This window comes from Falco naumanni, chromosome 10 (assembly GCF_017639655.2).
Source record: "Falco naumanni isolate bFalNau1 chromosome 10, bFalNau1.pat, whole genome shotgun sequence".
Classification (NCBI taxonomy): Eukaryota; Metazoa; Chordata; class Aves; order Falconiformes; family Falconidae; genus Falco; species Falco naumanni.
Window position 1 is genome coordinate 2,893,706 of NC_054063.1, and position 16,415 is coordinate 2,910,120.

The following is a 16,415-nucleotide window of genomic DNA, read 5'->3' on the forward strand; positions in this document are numbered from 1 at the left end:
GCGGGTACTTTCGTGAGAGGATGGAGAGTATCCTCGCCAAGTGACTGGGAAATTTAGTCTAACTTTTCAGAGGGTAGCTGCAGATGTGTCATACCATCTCTGAGGCCACCTTCTTTGAGTGCAGCAAATCATTAATTTATAATTGAAGATGTACATGTCTCATTTCCTGATTAATCTGTACAAATATAAATGCTCCTTCAGGCCACACAAAACTTTGTGGTTTTATTTCCTCTGTGAAAGCAGAGGTAAAATTAGTTCAAAACAGATATCTAGTATTTACAATTTCTTTCTGGCCATCTCAGCATTACTCATCATCAAATCAGTACTGAAAACTAAATTTCTGTTTGGAAACAGAAAATAATGACTTCAGACAATATTTTTTTAAATTGGAAATTTTTTCAAAAAAAAGGGGGAATGATGTATTTGTGTGTTACATGTCTTGCTATTCTAATAAAGAAAATAAAGGATAAATAATAGAATTTGATCCTCAGAACTGTAACAATGAATGCACTTTTCATGATTAATCTGTTCAGGAGGGTTTACTGACAAATCTTCAGCAGCCTTGAATTAAGATGAACAACTTCAACTGATATACACAGACAAAGAAAATCAAAGCATAGAAAGTATAAGGGGAAAAGTGATAAAAATTACATCTTCCTTTACTAGGAAGTAGCTGATTCCAAAAAGTAGCTGAGTCTAAAAGACTGTAAAGAAAAGAAATTTCAAAGCAGTGGAAAATAAAATTCAGAATGTGTATGTATATTACACTGTGTTCACTAAGCAGTTTTGCATGTTGACCAGCTACAGCAAAACCCCCAGGCAGGAGGATCAAGTTGTTTGCTGATCTATAGTGCCTTAGTATGAGAATAACCTTACACAGTATTTCTTGTTTTCCTCAGTAAATGTACAATGGGTCAATGGAACTGCAAAGACTTGCCCTGCCCTGGAAGGTGTTCACTGGAAGGAGGGTCCTTTGTTACCACGTTTGATTCTAGATCATACAGGTTTCATGGGGTTTGCACTTATGTTCTTATCAAGGTAATTTCCTGCAGTTTAAAAACACCCAATACCAAATCGATATATTTCAGTCTGTCCTTGGTTTCCTATTGGAACACAAGCTGAGGTATTCCTGTGCTCTGTTTACTCTACAAATCATCGTTAATTTGTCACAGACTTCCCTTTTTGCTATTTTCCTCCAGAGTTCCAGCCTGCCACACAATGGAACCCTAATGGCTGTATATGAAAAGTCGGGTTATTCTTATTCTGAGACATCACTTAGTGCTATAATTTACCTCTCTGCAAAGGCAAGTATTCCCTCCACAGGTTCTATCCAGCATTTCAGTAACCAGTTTAGCAAGTAAATACTTAAAGTCATTGCTACTAGCCTGAACTGAAAAATTATGGGGGATAGATACTAAAGGTATGTTCCAGTTCATGCATACACTGTAAAGATCTCAGTTGCCACATCAACTCGGGAAGTTAAAGTATTTTCAAAGTGAAAACTGAAAGCAGTGTGGAATAACATGTGAGAAAAAGCTTGAATCAATGTTTTCCTGTTATATAGGTCATTAACAATATAGTTCCTGAATACTGTATACTGAATAAATATAGTTCCTGAATACTGAATACTGTATAAATACCGACAGTACAGATATGTCTTTTCTTACAGGACAAAATCGTGATTTCTCAGAATGAACTCCTTACTGATGATGATGAACTTAAGCGGCTACCTTACAGATCAGGTAAAGAAAAGGGAACATGCGTAAAATCAAAATGACATTAAATGTCTGCTTTACACAACCCAGCATCTTTTCTCTTGCAACTAGCAATAGCAGAGGTTTTATAGGAAGGTTAAAATCTTTCCCATTGCATCTGTCCCTCTGTGGAGAGTTGTGTGTGGAAAGAGAAGACTTGTAGACAGAATACTGGAACACTTATATCTGCATTGAAATCATGACTTTGCAATATCCTATGTCTCAAAATCTCAAAATCTCTGTTTCTAAATTTCTGCGTTCTTTCAGGAGACATCACTATTTTCAGACAGTCCTCAATGTACATTCAAATGTATACAACCTTCGGGCTGGAACTTTTAGTTCAAACATCACCTGTGTTCCAGACCTATGTGAAAGTGGGATCACAATTCAAAGGCAGAACCCTAGGTAAGAAACCTAGTGACCATACGAAGGAGAAAATGTATGGAGTGTAATTTTGAAAGCTTAGTACTCATCCTTTAAGGAATAAACTTCCTTCTTTGGATTCAAGGGGGAAAAAACCCCAAGAAAAATGCCTGCATTGGGAAATTGATGTGCTAAGAATTTGGGGTTTTGCTAATAATTTTAAAGTGACTCAGAAAATAGATGGGTGACATTTTTCATGTGTAATACAATACTGTTCTTCACATGTTTTGTGTGTGCCTTTTTCAGTATGTGCTTTACTACACAATGAAGGGGCAATAAATTAGCCTGTGTGGTCTCTGCATCTTGGACATAGTTCTTGGAATGCAGTGCACAATCACTGTAAATGCAACGAGCCTAAGAATCTAAAGGCTTCTCAGCTGATAAGCACCAGATGGAGATGTTTGTGTTGATTGCAAAGCAAAGTTAGCCACAAAGGCATATCCTACATTCTAATTATCTATGGGGAATTACAGAGAGGTTTTAGCTTTTAAAAAAATGTAAATGTCATTATAGACTTTATATACATAAAAAAACATGTAACTGCAAAAGAATTTCATGGCCTTTCTGTTACATGATTTCAAACCACTGAAAAAGTCTTTTTTTCTAAAAACAAGACAAAAACTTCTGTATGCATTTTTCATTGAATAGAAGTGGACAGTTGTAACTTGAGAAGGTGAAGGCTCAGTGACCGAATGTGCACATGATCAAGATTCTCTGGGTGTCTGACCTATAGTTTTCATTGACACCATGTAGAATGTTAGAATCAATTTTCTCACTGTTACAGAATGAAACATAGACTATGGGATACACAATCTTTAATTTTCAGCCATCCCTTGCATTTCTGATGTTAGGTTTGTGTGGCAATTATAATGGAGACACTACAGATGACTTCATGACTAGCATGGATATCACTGAAGGAACAGCCTCCCTGTTTGTCGATTCCTGGAGGGCAGGAAATTGCCATCCCGCTTTAGAGAGAGACACTGACCCTTGCGCTTTGAGTCAACTGAACAGTAAGTAGATGATCCTGGTGTAACTGATCTCTCCAGCTAGTTTTGTCTGACACTTCCATAAGCCTATACCAGGGGATTGAAAGAGTTTGAGAGAAGCAGAGACTGAAAGGATTGAACATCACAAATTCTGTCACCAACAAGGCATTTTTGATTTCTAGAATACAAATCTAGTAAAAGCTTATCAGATCCCATTCTAGAGATCTGGGATTGAGATGATGAATGACAGGGTTTTGGTGGTATTTCCAGTGAAATTGCAATATTCATGGATGTCTTAAACTTGCCCAGCAGCTCAATGGTGCTGTGACTGATATCCAGGCTTTGCCTTCTTAAGCCTCTATTGCTAGTGGTCTTTAAAAAAAAATGTTTGAACAAAAGTATAGTCTGAAGCTAACAAGCTAAGACATTGTCCTTTTGCTCAATTCATCACTGCAAAAAGCTCACCTAGAGTAATTTTGTCCAGGTTTTTTTAATTTCTTTTCCATTTTTTCATTTCTTTTTCCTAATTTTCTCTGTTTAATGTCCATGATTTACTTTCATTAGAAATATCTGCTGAGACTCATTGCTCCATTCTTACCAAGAAAGGTACAGTGTTCGAGAAATGCCATGCTGTGGTGAACCCTATTCCTTTCTACAAGGTAGGAAATTATGGTAGATGCTGTACAGAGGGAGTCCAAATATGGACCAGAATGTACTTGTATACAGGATCCCCCTCATTCGAATCAGCAGTGCATAGAAACTAAGGAACAAGTGTGGTTTTGTAAATTGTGTCTGCACCACAGTACAAGTCTGATTGTTCATAGGCACAGTCCCATCCCTATGAATCAGAAGTTATTTTTGCTCATGCTGCAGTTCTCCATGTCAACAACTTCCTATGCAAAGGATTGATTTTCCCATGTGCATAATTGAGCTCATCATATTTCCAGTCTCCACAGAACATTTTGAAAATTAAAAGTGAAAGCAGTGAATAAACAAACACAATTTTAGGTACTAAGTATATTTTATTCGTCAATCAGGCATTTATTCTGATTTTTTTCATCAGTTTTAGTTATGCAATAATATATGTTTTGTATGATTTACCCCTACAATTCAGCATAGAGTCATAGAATCGTATAATCATGTAGGTTGGAAAAGACCTTTAAGATCATTGAGTCCAACTGCAAATGTAACGCTGCCAAGTCCACCACTACAGCTTTTAAATATTTCCAGGGGTTAGCACCTCCAGATGTCTGCTTCCCAGTAACAGTACACTCTCCATGTATTGGGTTTCAGAGATGTGTCTACCAAGCCTGTAATTACGAAGAGACCTTTCCTTATATTTGCTCTGCTCTGGGATCATATGCACGAACATGCAGTTCAATGGGTTTAATCCTTGAGAACTGGAGAAACAGTATGGACAACTGTAGTAAGTAATTAAACCAACTTGATAGTCTTAATAGTCTGCCGTCAGATGAATGCATGCATATGGGTCTGTCTTTTTCCATTTAGAATATCCCCATGTTTGATTCACCCATGACAATGCTGAATAAAAGCAAGAACGTATTTTAAAACTACTTGTCAGTCATTAGAAAATAAGTACATATTTATATCGGGCAGGCCAACCAGCAGGTATAAAAGCCATATTCCCAGGAGCTGCTGACTTCACAGATGTGTCATAACACAATAAAAAATGTAAATGGTAAAGCAATATCCTAAGCATTGTCCAAATAATCTTAAGAGTAATGCGGGAAGTAGGGAAAAAAGAGGAAAGCAGAAAGAGAAAATTTGAATACTCATCTAGTCTGTTTCAGAAAAGGATAGTTATTTTAAGACTACGTGGGAAAGATTACTCATAAGCTTTAAGGTGAGCATGTGGATGCTTCCAGAACTTGATAATTAAGTGATGGAATAGATAGATAAAGCTATACTGTACCATAACATAAGAAATGGGAAAAACTCTGGCTGCAGATGTGATTTTGCTATTATGCAACTTAGGCATAGGTGCAAGTTCACAGTTACTCAAAAATACATTGGTATTTCTGCAAAGATTCTCTTTGCATCATTTTATTCCAAGACACAAAAAGACGCAATAAGATATTTAAACTTCATAAAACTTCCAAACAGCTCCATGGTTGGTGTTAAGCCCTGGTCTGCAGTATTTTGTGCTAGAGTTCCACATCCACAGGAAAAGAAGCAATGGGAAGCATTAGGTATTGAAGCTATTGACACAATATATGCAGCACATTATGAACACAGTTATCTTTTACCAGGAAGAGGATAAGTAAACCACGTTTAACATACCCTCTTGTCTTGTTTTATAGCCATTACTTGTACTGGCAATCAAACATTCAGCTACAACACTCAGGCGTGTGACAGGACATGCTTGTCGCTCTCCAACCGAGCCCTGGAATGTCATCCAGCTGACATCCCTATTGAAGGCTGCCATTGTCCTAAAGGAACATACCTGAACCACAAGAACGAGTGTGTTCGTAGATCTTATTGTCCCTGCTATTTAGAAGACAGAAAGTACATTTTGCCTGACCAGTCAACAATAACTGGTGGGATTACCTGGTAAGTGTTTCAAGTTTAAAGATTAACAAACTGAAAATGGAGGCGAGGGGTCTTCGTGTTTCTGTTGAGGCTTAACAGCAGTAAGCAGCTAAGCACCACACAGCTGCTTGCCTACTCCACTTCAGGCAGATGCAGAAGAGAATCAGAAGGGTAAAAGCAAGAAAATGTGTGGGTTGAGATCGAGACAGTTTCATAACTTTCTTATTAAAAAGCAAAAATAAGCTTATTTAATAAGCAAAGTGGCATGTGCAGTCAAAGCTAAATAAGGAATTAATTCACTACTTCCCAGCAGCAGGCAGATGTTTAGACAGTTCCAGGAAGCATGAATTTGTCATGCATAATGGTTACTTGGGAAGACAAGCATCATAACTCCAAACATCCCTCCTTCCTCCTTCTTTGCCTGAGGTTTTATTGCTGAGCATGATGTTGTGTAGTATGGAATATCTCTTTAGTCAGTTCAGGTCAGCTGTTATGGCTGTGTCCCCTCCCAGCTCCCAGCTTACTCGCTGGCAGAGCACCGTGAGAAGCAGAGAAGGCCTTGACACTGTTCAGCAATAGCTAAAACAACATGATATTATCAACACTGTTTTGATCACAAATCCAAAGCATAACACCATCAAGCTGCTACGAAGAAAATTAACTCCATTCCAGCCAAAACAAGTACGGTCTCCTTTACTTCTAATAGCAAGGTTTATTTTTTTATTTTTTAAGACATCTTTTTGCCCTTTCCTAAAACACAAAAATTTTTAAATGAACAAAAAGCATTTCACTTACCTTAAGCTTGGAAATGTTAAGGAAAATATTAGAAAATAATAGATAAGATTGATTATTCCTAGTAGGAGATTTTGTCAACAGCATCTGGACCTGTTTGAGAAACCTCAAAAATGACTAGATAGGCCATCATAGTAGTGAATGGCCTACTATTCACTTTCAGAATGGATGTAGTGTATACACTACAAAAAGCAGAAAGACAAATTGACTCATGCTTCACTATGAAGCATGGGGAGGAGCTAGTAACATAAATGAAATCTTTCCAACGCTGAGAAACATGAAGCCATTTTACAAAAAAATATTTTTTTTTCTTGTGAGAGAACTGCATTGAAATTCCTTTGTTTTGTTTTTCCCCCCCTAGCTACTGTGTTAATGGGAAGCTAAGTTGCACAGGCAAACCTCAAAATCCTGCAGGTATGTGCCTTATATGGTTTACTGAGAAACATATTCTTTCCCCCAATGTTGTAAAAATGCTACTTCACAATCTCTCCAATGTTTATTTCTCTTCCTTTTTCCTAGAAAGCTGCAAAGCTCCTAAGAAATATATATCATGTTCTGACAGCTTAGAAAACAAGTATGGAGCGGCGTGTGCCCCTACCTGTCAGATGCTGGCTACTGGAATCGAATGTGTGAGTTTCACAGCTCAGGGATATTTATCCTCTTGAGAGAAAGAATGTTGTGGTTGTTACTTAGAACTTTACTACATTGCTTCTAGTGAAATGAAGGGAGATACTTCTAACATGTTACGGTTAAACATTAGACTTCTTTCCACATACTGTGGACACAAAAAAGTCCATATATTCAAGAAGTGATTAAGGAATTATATTGTATGAATTAATTAATTAATTTATATTAAATATATAGAATAAAAATCCATTAAGGATTCTTAATTGCATGGCTATCACTTCTGGCTCATGTACTCTATAAACTGCATGTCACTGGAAACTGGTAGAACATGTGGCTTACGCTTCATGTTCTATTCTTTCCCAACTCTCTGCTGCTGATGGTCACAGGATGCAGGAGACCTAGGCTAGGTGGACTTCTGGTCTGTCCTTATAGGGCTTTCTTATGCCTTTGTATTAAGGAAACAGACTAATTGGAAGAAATTTAATAACCTTCCTTGACATAAATAAACTTCTGTTGTACTTTGAAAGACTGGTAGCAATGAAAAATAGATTTTTCAGTCTTCAAGTCCGTTTAGTATCTCATGCAACAGGTATATCTTACAACTTCAGTGAAACTAGTTCAATTGACTAGTATATCAGTATAAGGAAAATCACAGAACTGATATCAAGTCAAAACTAGAACTTAGCACGGGTTCACTCTTGACACCATTCATGTACAAGAAAAAATGCATCTCACATTTCTTTTCATTTTGCAATCGGCTCCTTACCAGATACCCACTAAATGTGAGTCAGGCTGTGTCTGTGCTGATGGGCTATATGAAAATCTTGATGGCAGGTGTGTTCCAGCTGAGGAGTGTCCGTGTGAATATGGTGGTCTTGCTTATGCAAAAGGTGAACAGATCCAAACTGAATGTGAGATCTGGTAAGAATCATACAGTTTTCCATTGCGGAACCTCTGTTTTGCCAACCTGTACAATTGCATAACAAAAGCATTTAGTTGACAGGAGAGTAGGAAATGGCAACAGCTGAGTGGAAGGAATACAGTGATAAAGCTTAGAGGTAACAAAGGGAAAAGTCATGGTACTGACTTCAGGTATAATATCTGCCATGTGCTTATCCAGGAAGAAGGGCATACAGTAGGGCCTGTAACTGTATAAACTACATAAGGTCAAGGATTAACAGCTCCACCTAAATAACGAGGGCACAGTCTTCCTTCTTTTTTGTAGATAAAAGCAAACTCCCCAAAAAATTGTTTCCAACTCTTTAGCAGCATTCTCAAAGTACTTTATTCCCATTGCAGTTACTAATCTAGTATTAAAAAAACACTACCCAAAGTACACAGAACAGTGACATCTGTTCTCATCAAGAGCAAAAATAAATGAGCTTTATGTTCTTTCTTCCGTGAAAAAAAAAAAAAGGAAAGCAAAAATGACTTAAGATTTCTTCTTTATCATGAATTAATTTTCTAGGCAGTCCATAACTTGTAGTTATGGTTCTTACATTAATTGTGACTTGGTCACAGTGTACACAAGTCAGTTAAATTAACATCTTATCTATAAATGTGCGTTGTATATAGAGGGAAGCAGGTCGAGGTGGAATTTCTTTGAAATCTGAATATGGTTTCTTTTCTCACTCCCAGCACTTGCACAAAAGGCAAATGGAAATGTGTTCAAAAATCAAAGTGTTCCTCAACGTGTAATCTGTACGGAGAAGGCCACATCACCACTTTTGACGGACAGCGCTTCGTGTTTGATGGCAACTGTGAATACATATTAGCTATGGTAATCTGCCTCTTACTGCTTATTTTGGTAATATCTTAGCACCAAGAAAGAGCTTTAAATGGCTAATGAAAATATCCTAGGATATCTCTATAACCACTTTGAATTTTATAAACACTTAATGTGTTTTTGTATTTTCTACTTATTTCAGTACTTAAGATGAAAAGGCTTTACTTCTCAAAGCACAGCTTTTTCATGCAATTACAGCCAATTTTAGATTTAGTAACATGTTGAAATAATCATTGATAGCTATGTATTTTGTACCAGCCAACTGTATCTTTTAGGGAATTGATGTCAGTTTGACTACCAAATCAGAGGTCATCATCTCCCAAAACAGGCAGAATCAGAATCATGACATTTTAAGTTTTCTTTACTTATGCTTTTATGTTTTAAGCTGGAAGAGTCCAGACACAGTCTGTTGTGGTTTTGTGCTTTTTTTGGTTTAATTTGTTTTTTTTTAGGATGGCTGCAGTGTTAATAGACCTGCTTCCTCTTTCAAAATTGTTACGGAGAATGTCATCTGTGGGAGATCAGGGGTTACATGCTCCAGATCCATCAGCATTAACCTTGGGGTAAGATCTTAATTCTGCTGTTATCCAGCTGAATAGCTATTTTAAGCTCATGTTTGCTTCCCTTTTGGAAGCTTTAGCTGTGTCTTTGAAGTGATGTCTTGTAAGTGAAATTATGTGCTAAATCTAGAGCCTCAGTTTTAGTAGGAATTGCAACCTTTTTTTTTTTTTTTTTTTTTCCAATTCTCATCTCAATGTTTCAGTCCCCAAACTTCTTGGCTACATAGAAACTATAAAATTTCTAACTTTACTGACTCAGCAGTGAATTGCTCAGTTAAAAATACTGATTTCCACCCCCCTGCCACCCCACCCCACCAACTCATGAAAACAGTAGTGTGAAACTGGGGGATTCTTATCATGGGCAATGAGCCAAGTGTCTCCAAATTTCTCTAAGTCCAGGTAATATCTGCCATTCAAAATATATCCAGATATTACCTGATATATCCATGAAACTACAGCAGTGAGCATTTATCCTCATTTCCACTGCTGTGTGACAGCTTCCAGAACTGCGTGTTAACTGTTCTCAGTTTCATGGGACAGTAATGCCCAGTAGTATCAGATCATCTTAGAGTCTTTCATTGTCTGACAGATAGAATAATATAGACAGATGAGACTTTATCCCAAGGAACAGTCACTACAAGCAGTACGCATTTGCCACATTTCTGAATAAATACTGGCAGTTTCAGCAGGTCTGTTTGCTTAGGATCCAGCTTCATAAATGCACGCTCCAGACAGATCTTTCCATTGATTATCTAGACACTGAAACACTGCAGCATGGCAGGAGTAAAGTTGTAAGAGTACATGTGAGCATGGGAAATAATAAAAGAGCTCAAGATAGATAACTGTTTTCTCTGTAACTTTTTGATTATTGATAGGAACACATGAAAACATACTTCTATTCTGCTGGCTGCATGTAGATGATGATATTATTTCCACCAAATGCTGAGTGATAGTACACCTAACAATGAGAGTGGAACAATCTCAGATATTTTTTTTCCTGTTCAGGATTTGTGTATGCATACAAAATAATCCCAAGGGGGTAAAAAAGCCTATAAAATAGAACCATAGGATAGAGTAGAATCATATAAATGTTTGTGTTGGAAGGGACCTTTAAAGGTCATCTGTTCCTGTTCCTGCTGCAATGAGCAGGGACATCTTCAACTACATCAGGTTGCTCAGAGCCCCAACCAGCCTGGCCTTGAACGTTTCCAGGGATGGGGCACCTACAGCTTTTCTAGGCAACCTCTGCCAGTGTTTCACCACCCTCATCATAAAAAATTTCTTATATCTAGTCTCAGTCTGCCCTCTTCTAGTTTAAAACCATTACCCCTTGTCCCGTCACTACCTGCCCTTGTAAAAAGCCCCTCTCCAGCTTTCCTGTTGGCCCCTTTAGGTGCTGGAAGGCGGCTGTCAGGTCTCCCCGGAGCCTTCTCTGCTCCAGGCTGACCAGCCCCAGCTCTCCCAGCTGCCCTCACAGAGCGGGGCTCCAGCCTCTGCCCATCTCTGTGGCCCCTCTGGCCCCGCTCCAACAGGCCCATGTCTCGCCTGTGCTGAGGACCCCAGAGCTGGACGCAGCGCTGCAGGGGGGTCTCACCAGAGCGGAGAGGAGGGGCAGCATCCCCCCCTCGCCCTGCTGCCCACGCTGCTGGTGACGCAGCCCAGGACACGGGTGGCTTTCTGGGCTGCGAGCGCACGTTGCTGGCTCACGCCCAGTTTCCACCCACCAGCACCCCCAAGTCCCTCTCCGCAGGGCTGCTCTCCATCCTTCACCCAGTATCGATACTGGGGGCTGCCCCGACCCCGGTGCAGGACCTGGCACTTGGCCTGGCTGAGCCTCAGGAGGTGCAGGCGGGCCCACTGCTGGGGCTTGTCCAGGTCCCTCTGAACGGCATCCCTTCCCTCAGGGTCGTCACTGCGCCACTCAGCTTGGTGTCACCTGCAGACTTGCTGGGGGCACGCTCGGTCCCACTGTCCGTGTCACTGGTGAAGATATCTAACAGTACTGGTCCCAGTATGGACCCCTGAGGGACACCACTGGTCACTGATCTCCATCTGGATTTTGAGCTGTTGACCACTACCTTCTAGATGCGATCATCCAGCCAATCCCTTACCCACCAAGCAGTCCACCCATCAAAGCTGTATCTCTCCAGTTTAGAGAGAAGGTTGTGTGGGGGACTGTGCCCAAGGCCTTACAGAATCCAGACAGGTGACATCTGCAGCTCCTCCCTTGTCCGCTGATGTAGTCACTCCGCCACAGAGAGGCCACTAGGCTGGTCAGGCAAGACTTGCCCTTGATGAAGCTGTGCTGGTTGTCTCGAATCACCTCTCTGTCCTCCGTATGCTTTAACACAGCTTTAGGATCTGTTTCGTGATCTTTTCAGGCCCAGAGGCTGACAGGTCAGAGTTCCAGCGGTCCCTTTCTGTCCTTTTTAAAAATGAGTGCGATGTTTCCCTTTCCCCAGTCACTGAGGCCTTCACCTGACATGACTTTTCAAAAATAATTGGAGATGTCAAGAGAGTCTGTAGTAGCACAGCATCTGACCTTCAGCAGTGTGACACAGAGTAAGGAAAATACTGAAACTTGGCAAGTTATAACACCCAGATAAATTTTCTTCCAGAATTTGACATTCATACTGCGTGATGAAACCTTCACTATTTCCGGGGAAAACCCTGGAGTACGATACAGCGTGAAAAAGAATGCCCTTCACCTGATGTTTGATATTATTATCCCAGGAAAATACAACATGACCCTTATCTGGAATAAGCACATGACTTTATTCATCAAGATCTCCAGAGAAACCCAGGTATTGCAGAATAACTTCCTCATAAAACTGCCCCTCAACTCAGAATGAACTGCATATTTGATGGTGGTTGTCTTGACTCTTTGTGATGGCAAAGTTTTTTCAGAGATGCTACTAGCAATTAATTTTCATCATTATCTCCAAAACAGCAGAGATTTTCACTAGTGGCTGATTTGTAAGTGATTACCATACTGCATTCAGGAAATTGTTGAGCTAACTGCTTGTATTTTATACAACTGCATGGCTGAGTTTGATCTCTGCATTATGACAGTTTATAGTTTTGAGGAGAAACACATTCATCCACTGATGAACAGAACCTCGTGCACAAGACACCAAGAATATATGAGAGAGTATTTGTAGATTTACATTAGCTCCTAAAGCACGGGAGACTGTCCGTCATTGAAAGGGAAGGCAAGTACTTGTAACTTGCTGAATTGATATTCCTGCTTTCATTTGATCTAGGAAACTATATGCGGTTTGTGTGGGAACTATAATGGCAATATGAAGGATGATTTTGAAACTCGAAGCAAGTATGTGGCATCAAGTGAATTGGAATTTGTCAATTCATGGAAAGAGAATCCTCTGTGTGGGGACGTATACTTCGTAGTGGACCCCTGTAACAAGAACCCTTATCGTAAAGCATGGGCAGAAAAGACATGTTCCATCATCAACAGCCAAGTCTTTTCTGCCTGTCACAATAAGGTAAGAATTTATTTGGCCTTCTTTTTATTTTTAGGCATAACCTGTATTTTTCCAGAGTGCTCACATTCCAACACTTAATTTTCTCTTCCCCAGAATGTAAAATACATGTAAAATGTTTTATGGCTTTTATTTATATTAGCTTCTTCCTTTCTTATTTGCACTTCACCAGCCCTTTTGTAAGCACAAAAGCTAAGTCAGCTGATGAGTTAAAAATACCAGAGTGAAAAAAGAATGAAGACTTAAATATCAGAAATTAGTCAGTCTGTTGATGATGTCTGATACCGATCAATGCACTGGTTACTCTTTTGAAATCATTTTGCCTTTGTCAGAAAATCAAACTTCAGAAAAACCTGAAAACCCTGGTTCTTATCAGTAAGTCAACATTACTTAGAAGGTGCAGATCAGCCCAAGAGTAAAGGTATCATCAACCTTCCTATCTGATTTAAGTTGCCCACTTTGTGGAAATGAAAATACTGCAAGGTTGATCAGAACCAGGCCTTCTGAAGGTAGATCTCTGTTTTCAGAAGGTGAAAACAAATGAGAAATGTGGATAATGCTGCAGAGCTCATGCAAATCCATGGCAGGTGTAGAGCTGACAAAGAGACATGTGTCCTGAATGGGTGTGAGGGTTTTAGGGGTTTTTAGCTGGCTATACAGAATATGTATACATAGGTGTCTCCACATCAACAATAGAAACCCATGACGTTTTGCCACGTGTATGTCTATTGTTGATGTGAAGACCACCTACATTCTTGCTAAAAAGGTTTGTATGAAGTGGGACTGTAATTGCTTTGACAAGTGTTCAGAGGAAATGCTAGTTACTCTTGCTTAGTGGAACACATGTTTAGCCCAGGGAAAAACACCTTCTTAACAAACAGGTAGAAAAAGATCCTAGAAAATCCATTACTTCATTTCCCAATGCAGGTGAATCGTATGCCCTATTATGAGGCCTGTGTTCGAGACTCTTGTGGTTGTGACATTGGAGGGGACTGTGAATGCATGTGTGATGCCATTGCAGTATATGCCATGGCGTGCTTAGATAAAGGTATCTGCATTGACTGGAGAACCCCCGAGTTCTGCCGTAAGTTTCTTTAAGCTCTCTTTAAAAAGGTTTAAGATACTATTATTGTTGTTGTGAGTATATTAACATGGCAACGTAGGTCATTGCTTAATAAGCACCTCCTAAGTTGCATTTTCCTCTATGGGAAATAGTTAACTTCAGTCACCTGGGTTTTGAAATCTGTAGTTTTCATTTGTGCTAAATTAACCAAAATATTATATCTCTTCTTACCGTGGAGTAATGAGAGAAAATAATGTGTTCACAGAACACAGACTGATTCTTTTGCTGCCACTGTATAGTGAACTGTCAGTTTGTCAGCAGAGGGAGTATGAAATTGTGAAAAAATATGTTTCGTTTTAGCTATGATGGAATTCCTTCTGTGTGGATGTCAAGGAAACAGACAGCTGTGTTGGCTGGAACACTGTAAAACAGGAAAAAGATATCACAGTGTTACAGAACACTGTATATGGAGGAAAAAAAGAGAATGAATACGTTATAAATCAATGCTAGAGTTGCTATCTTTGATAGTTTTTTTCAACATTTCACTATATTATGTATTAAAAACTGTGGAAGTGCCTGCGCAGTGCGTTTGCAAAAAAGAAATGGACTTCACTGGAGCATAAATTTCAGTTTACATCAGAAGCTAATAACTTCAGTGACAAAATTGTTGATTGAAACTGTTTATTGATTTTATACTCCCTTTAGTCCTTTGAAAATAACATGCCATTAAATTGAAAATATCTGATTTCTCTCTTCCTCTTATCTTTTTTAGCTGTCTATTGTGAATATTATAATTCTCATAAAAAACCAGGAAGTGGTGGTGCGTATTCCTATGGCTACAGCAATGACAACTGCACCTGGCATTACAGGCCTTGTAACTGCCCAAATCAAAACTACAAATATGTCAACATCGAAGGTAATAAGCTGTACTAGTGTAAACTGGGAAACAGTTACAAAATAATACTTTTCAATGCTGTTTTTTACATCACTTCTACCACAGTTAATGGTTAATAGTGGTATTCTAATTGGTGCTATCTTTAAAGAAGATTTGCTGATCTTTACCTTACTATTACTGCTTTAAATACATAATAATTCAGTACCTGTACTATACCTAGCTTTACATTGAGCTCAGCCTGTCTTGAAGATAAATTCTCTGACTTGCGCCAAATCAAAAGAGTATGCCTTACTTCGATAAGAAAACTTGGAGAGAGGAGGTTTGAAGATTATTTTTTTTTGACAAATGGGTATAGTTGGAGAAACCAAAAAAATCACTACATAGGCAGACCCTTCTTCTGAGGGTGACATTCGAAATGCTTACCTGAATAGATGGTGTTGCGATTGATAATTTTTTATTATTATTGCAATTGCAATTGATTTAATTGCAATTTTTAATAACAGAAACACAAGATATGAGATTATAGATAGAATTAATGAAATGCTTTTTTCTGAGAAATGTATAAAAAACTTATCTTGCCCTTTCTTCAGGCTGTTACAACTGCTCTCATGATGAATATTTTGACCATGAGAAGGGCAGATGCATGCCATGTGGTAAGCTATATACTCATTCTCTTTCTCTACAGTAATGGGAAAACTATACTAAAACATTTGTCTATTCTCAAAGAATGTATTTTTCCTGGTACCTCTCAATTTATAATAAATGTTCATTGGAACAGAAGTTTCCTTCAAAATAACCACATTACTGTACTGCTAGTATGTAAAACTTTGGTTGTAAGTAAAGGATTGAAAAGAATTTTAGTAAAAAAACTAAAAGAAAGATGAGGGTAGGGAATGCTCAAATACAGAAGCTGGATGACCCTGGCTGGTTTTAATCAGCAGCATGAAGTTATGTTCATTGTTAAATGTAAGTACTTTTCAAAATGTGGGTCTTCCTGAAAGTGTGTTGGTATTCTGATCAGTGTGAGGGGCTGTCCCAGCAGAGCTGTCAGTCTCAGGTATGTCCAACACCTTCCATAAAAGAAGAGAACATACAGAAGAGGATGAGACCTAGCTAATGAACTCTACTTAGCAAATCTCTTTTTAGATACCTTTTTTTTAAACTTATTTTTCCTTTATATTTATTACCATATGGTTTACTTCTGTTAAATAGTGTTTTGGATAGACTCCAGCTGCACAGTTTGGATTTTCATGCAGATGCAAAAAAATTCAAGGACAATTTTTGTCATATTACAAAATTCTAACTTGTGTAACTGGGATCTTGGCTAGTATCTTTCCATTGTCCCTGAAAAATGAGGTGTCCTTAAGCATAAAAATCATAAGAAAGGTAGCAAAAAATTTACTCATGTTCATTATTATGAGATGTATTGGTTTATCATTAAGTCCTTTGATGTGAAGTTTACCACTAAAATATGTA

General features: G+C 38.6%; 1 protein-coding gene across 1 annotated transcript in view; it reads left to right on the plus strand.

The window, feature by feature from the left end:
* The window catches only part of MUC6 (mucin 6, oligomeric mucus/gel-forming), a 50,269-nt gene that overhangs the window by 19,377 nt on the left and 14,477 nt on the right, over positions 1–16,415 (plus strand). The window contains exons 10-27 of the mRNA XM_040608850.1: positions 900–1,038; positions 1,200–1,304; positions 1,670–1,742; positions 2,022–2,159; positions 3,029–3,190; positions 3,731–3,825; positions 4,460–4,592; positions 5,488–5,737; positions 6,870–6,922; positions 7,028–7,137; positions 7,905–8,056; positions 8,774–8,915; positions 9,374–9,484; positions 12,100–12,285; positions 12,745–12,984; positions 13,909–14,065; positions 14,817–14,960; positions 15,530–15,592. Coding sequence (XP_040464784.1) covers positions 900–1,038; positions 1,200–1,304; positions 1,670–1,742; positions 2,022–2,159; positions 3,029–3,190; positions 3,731–3,825; positions 4,460–4,592; positions 5,488–5,737; positions 6,870–6,922; positions 7,028–7,137; positions 7,905–8,056; positions 8,774–8,915; positions 9,374–9,484; positions 12,100–12,285; positions 12,745–12,984; positions 13,909–14,065; positions 14,817–14,960; positions 15,530–15,592 — 2,453 coding nt within the window. The remainder of the gene's footprint in view (positions 1–899; positions 1,039–1,199; positions 1,305–1,669; positions 1,743–2,021; positions 2,160–3,028; positions 3,191–3,730; positions 3,826–4,459; positions 4,593–5,487; positions 5,738–6,869; positions 6,923–7,027; positions 7,138–7,904; positions 8,057–8,773; positions 8,916–9,373; positions 9,485–12,099; positions 12,286–12,744; positions 12,985–13,908; positions 14,066–14,816; positions 14,961–15,529; positions 15,593–16,415) is intronic.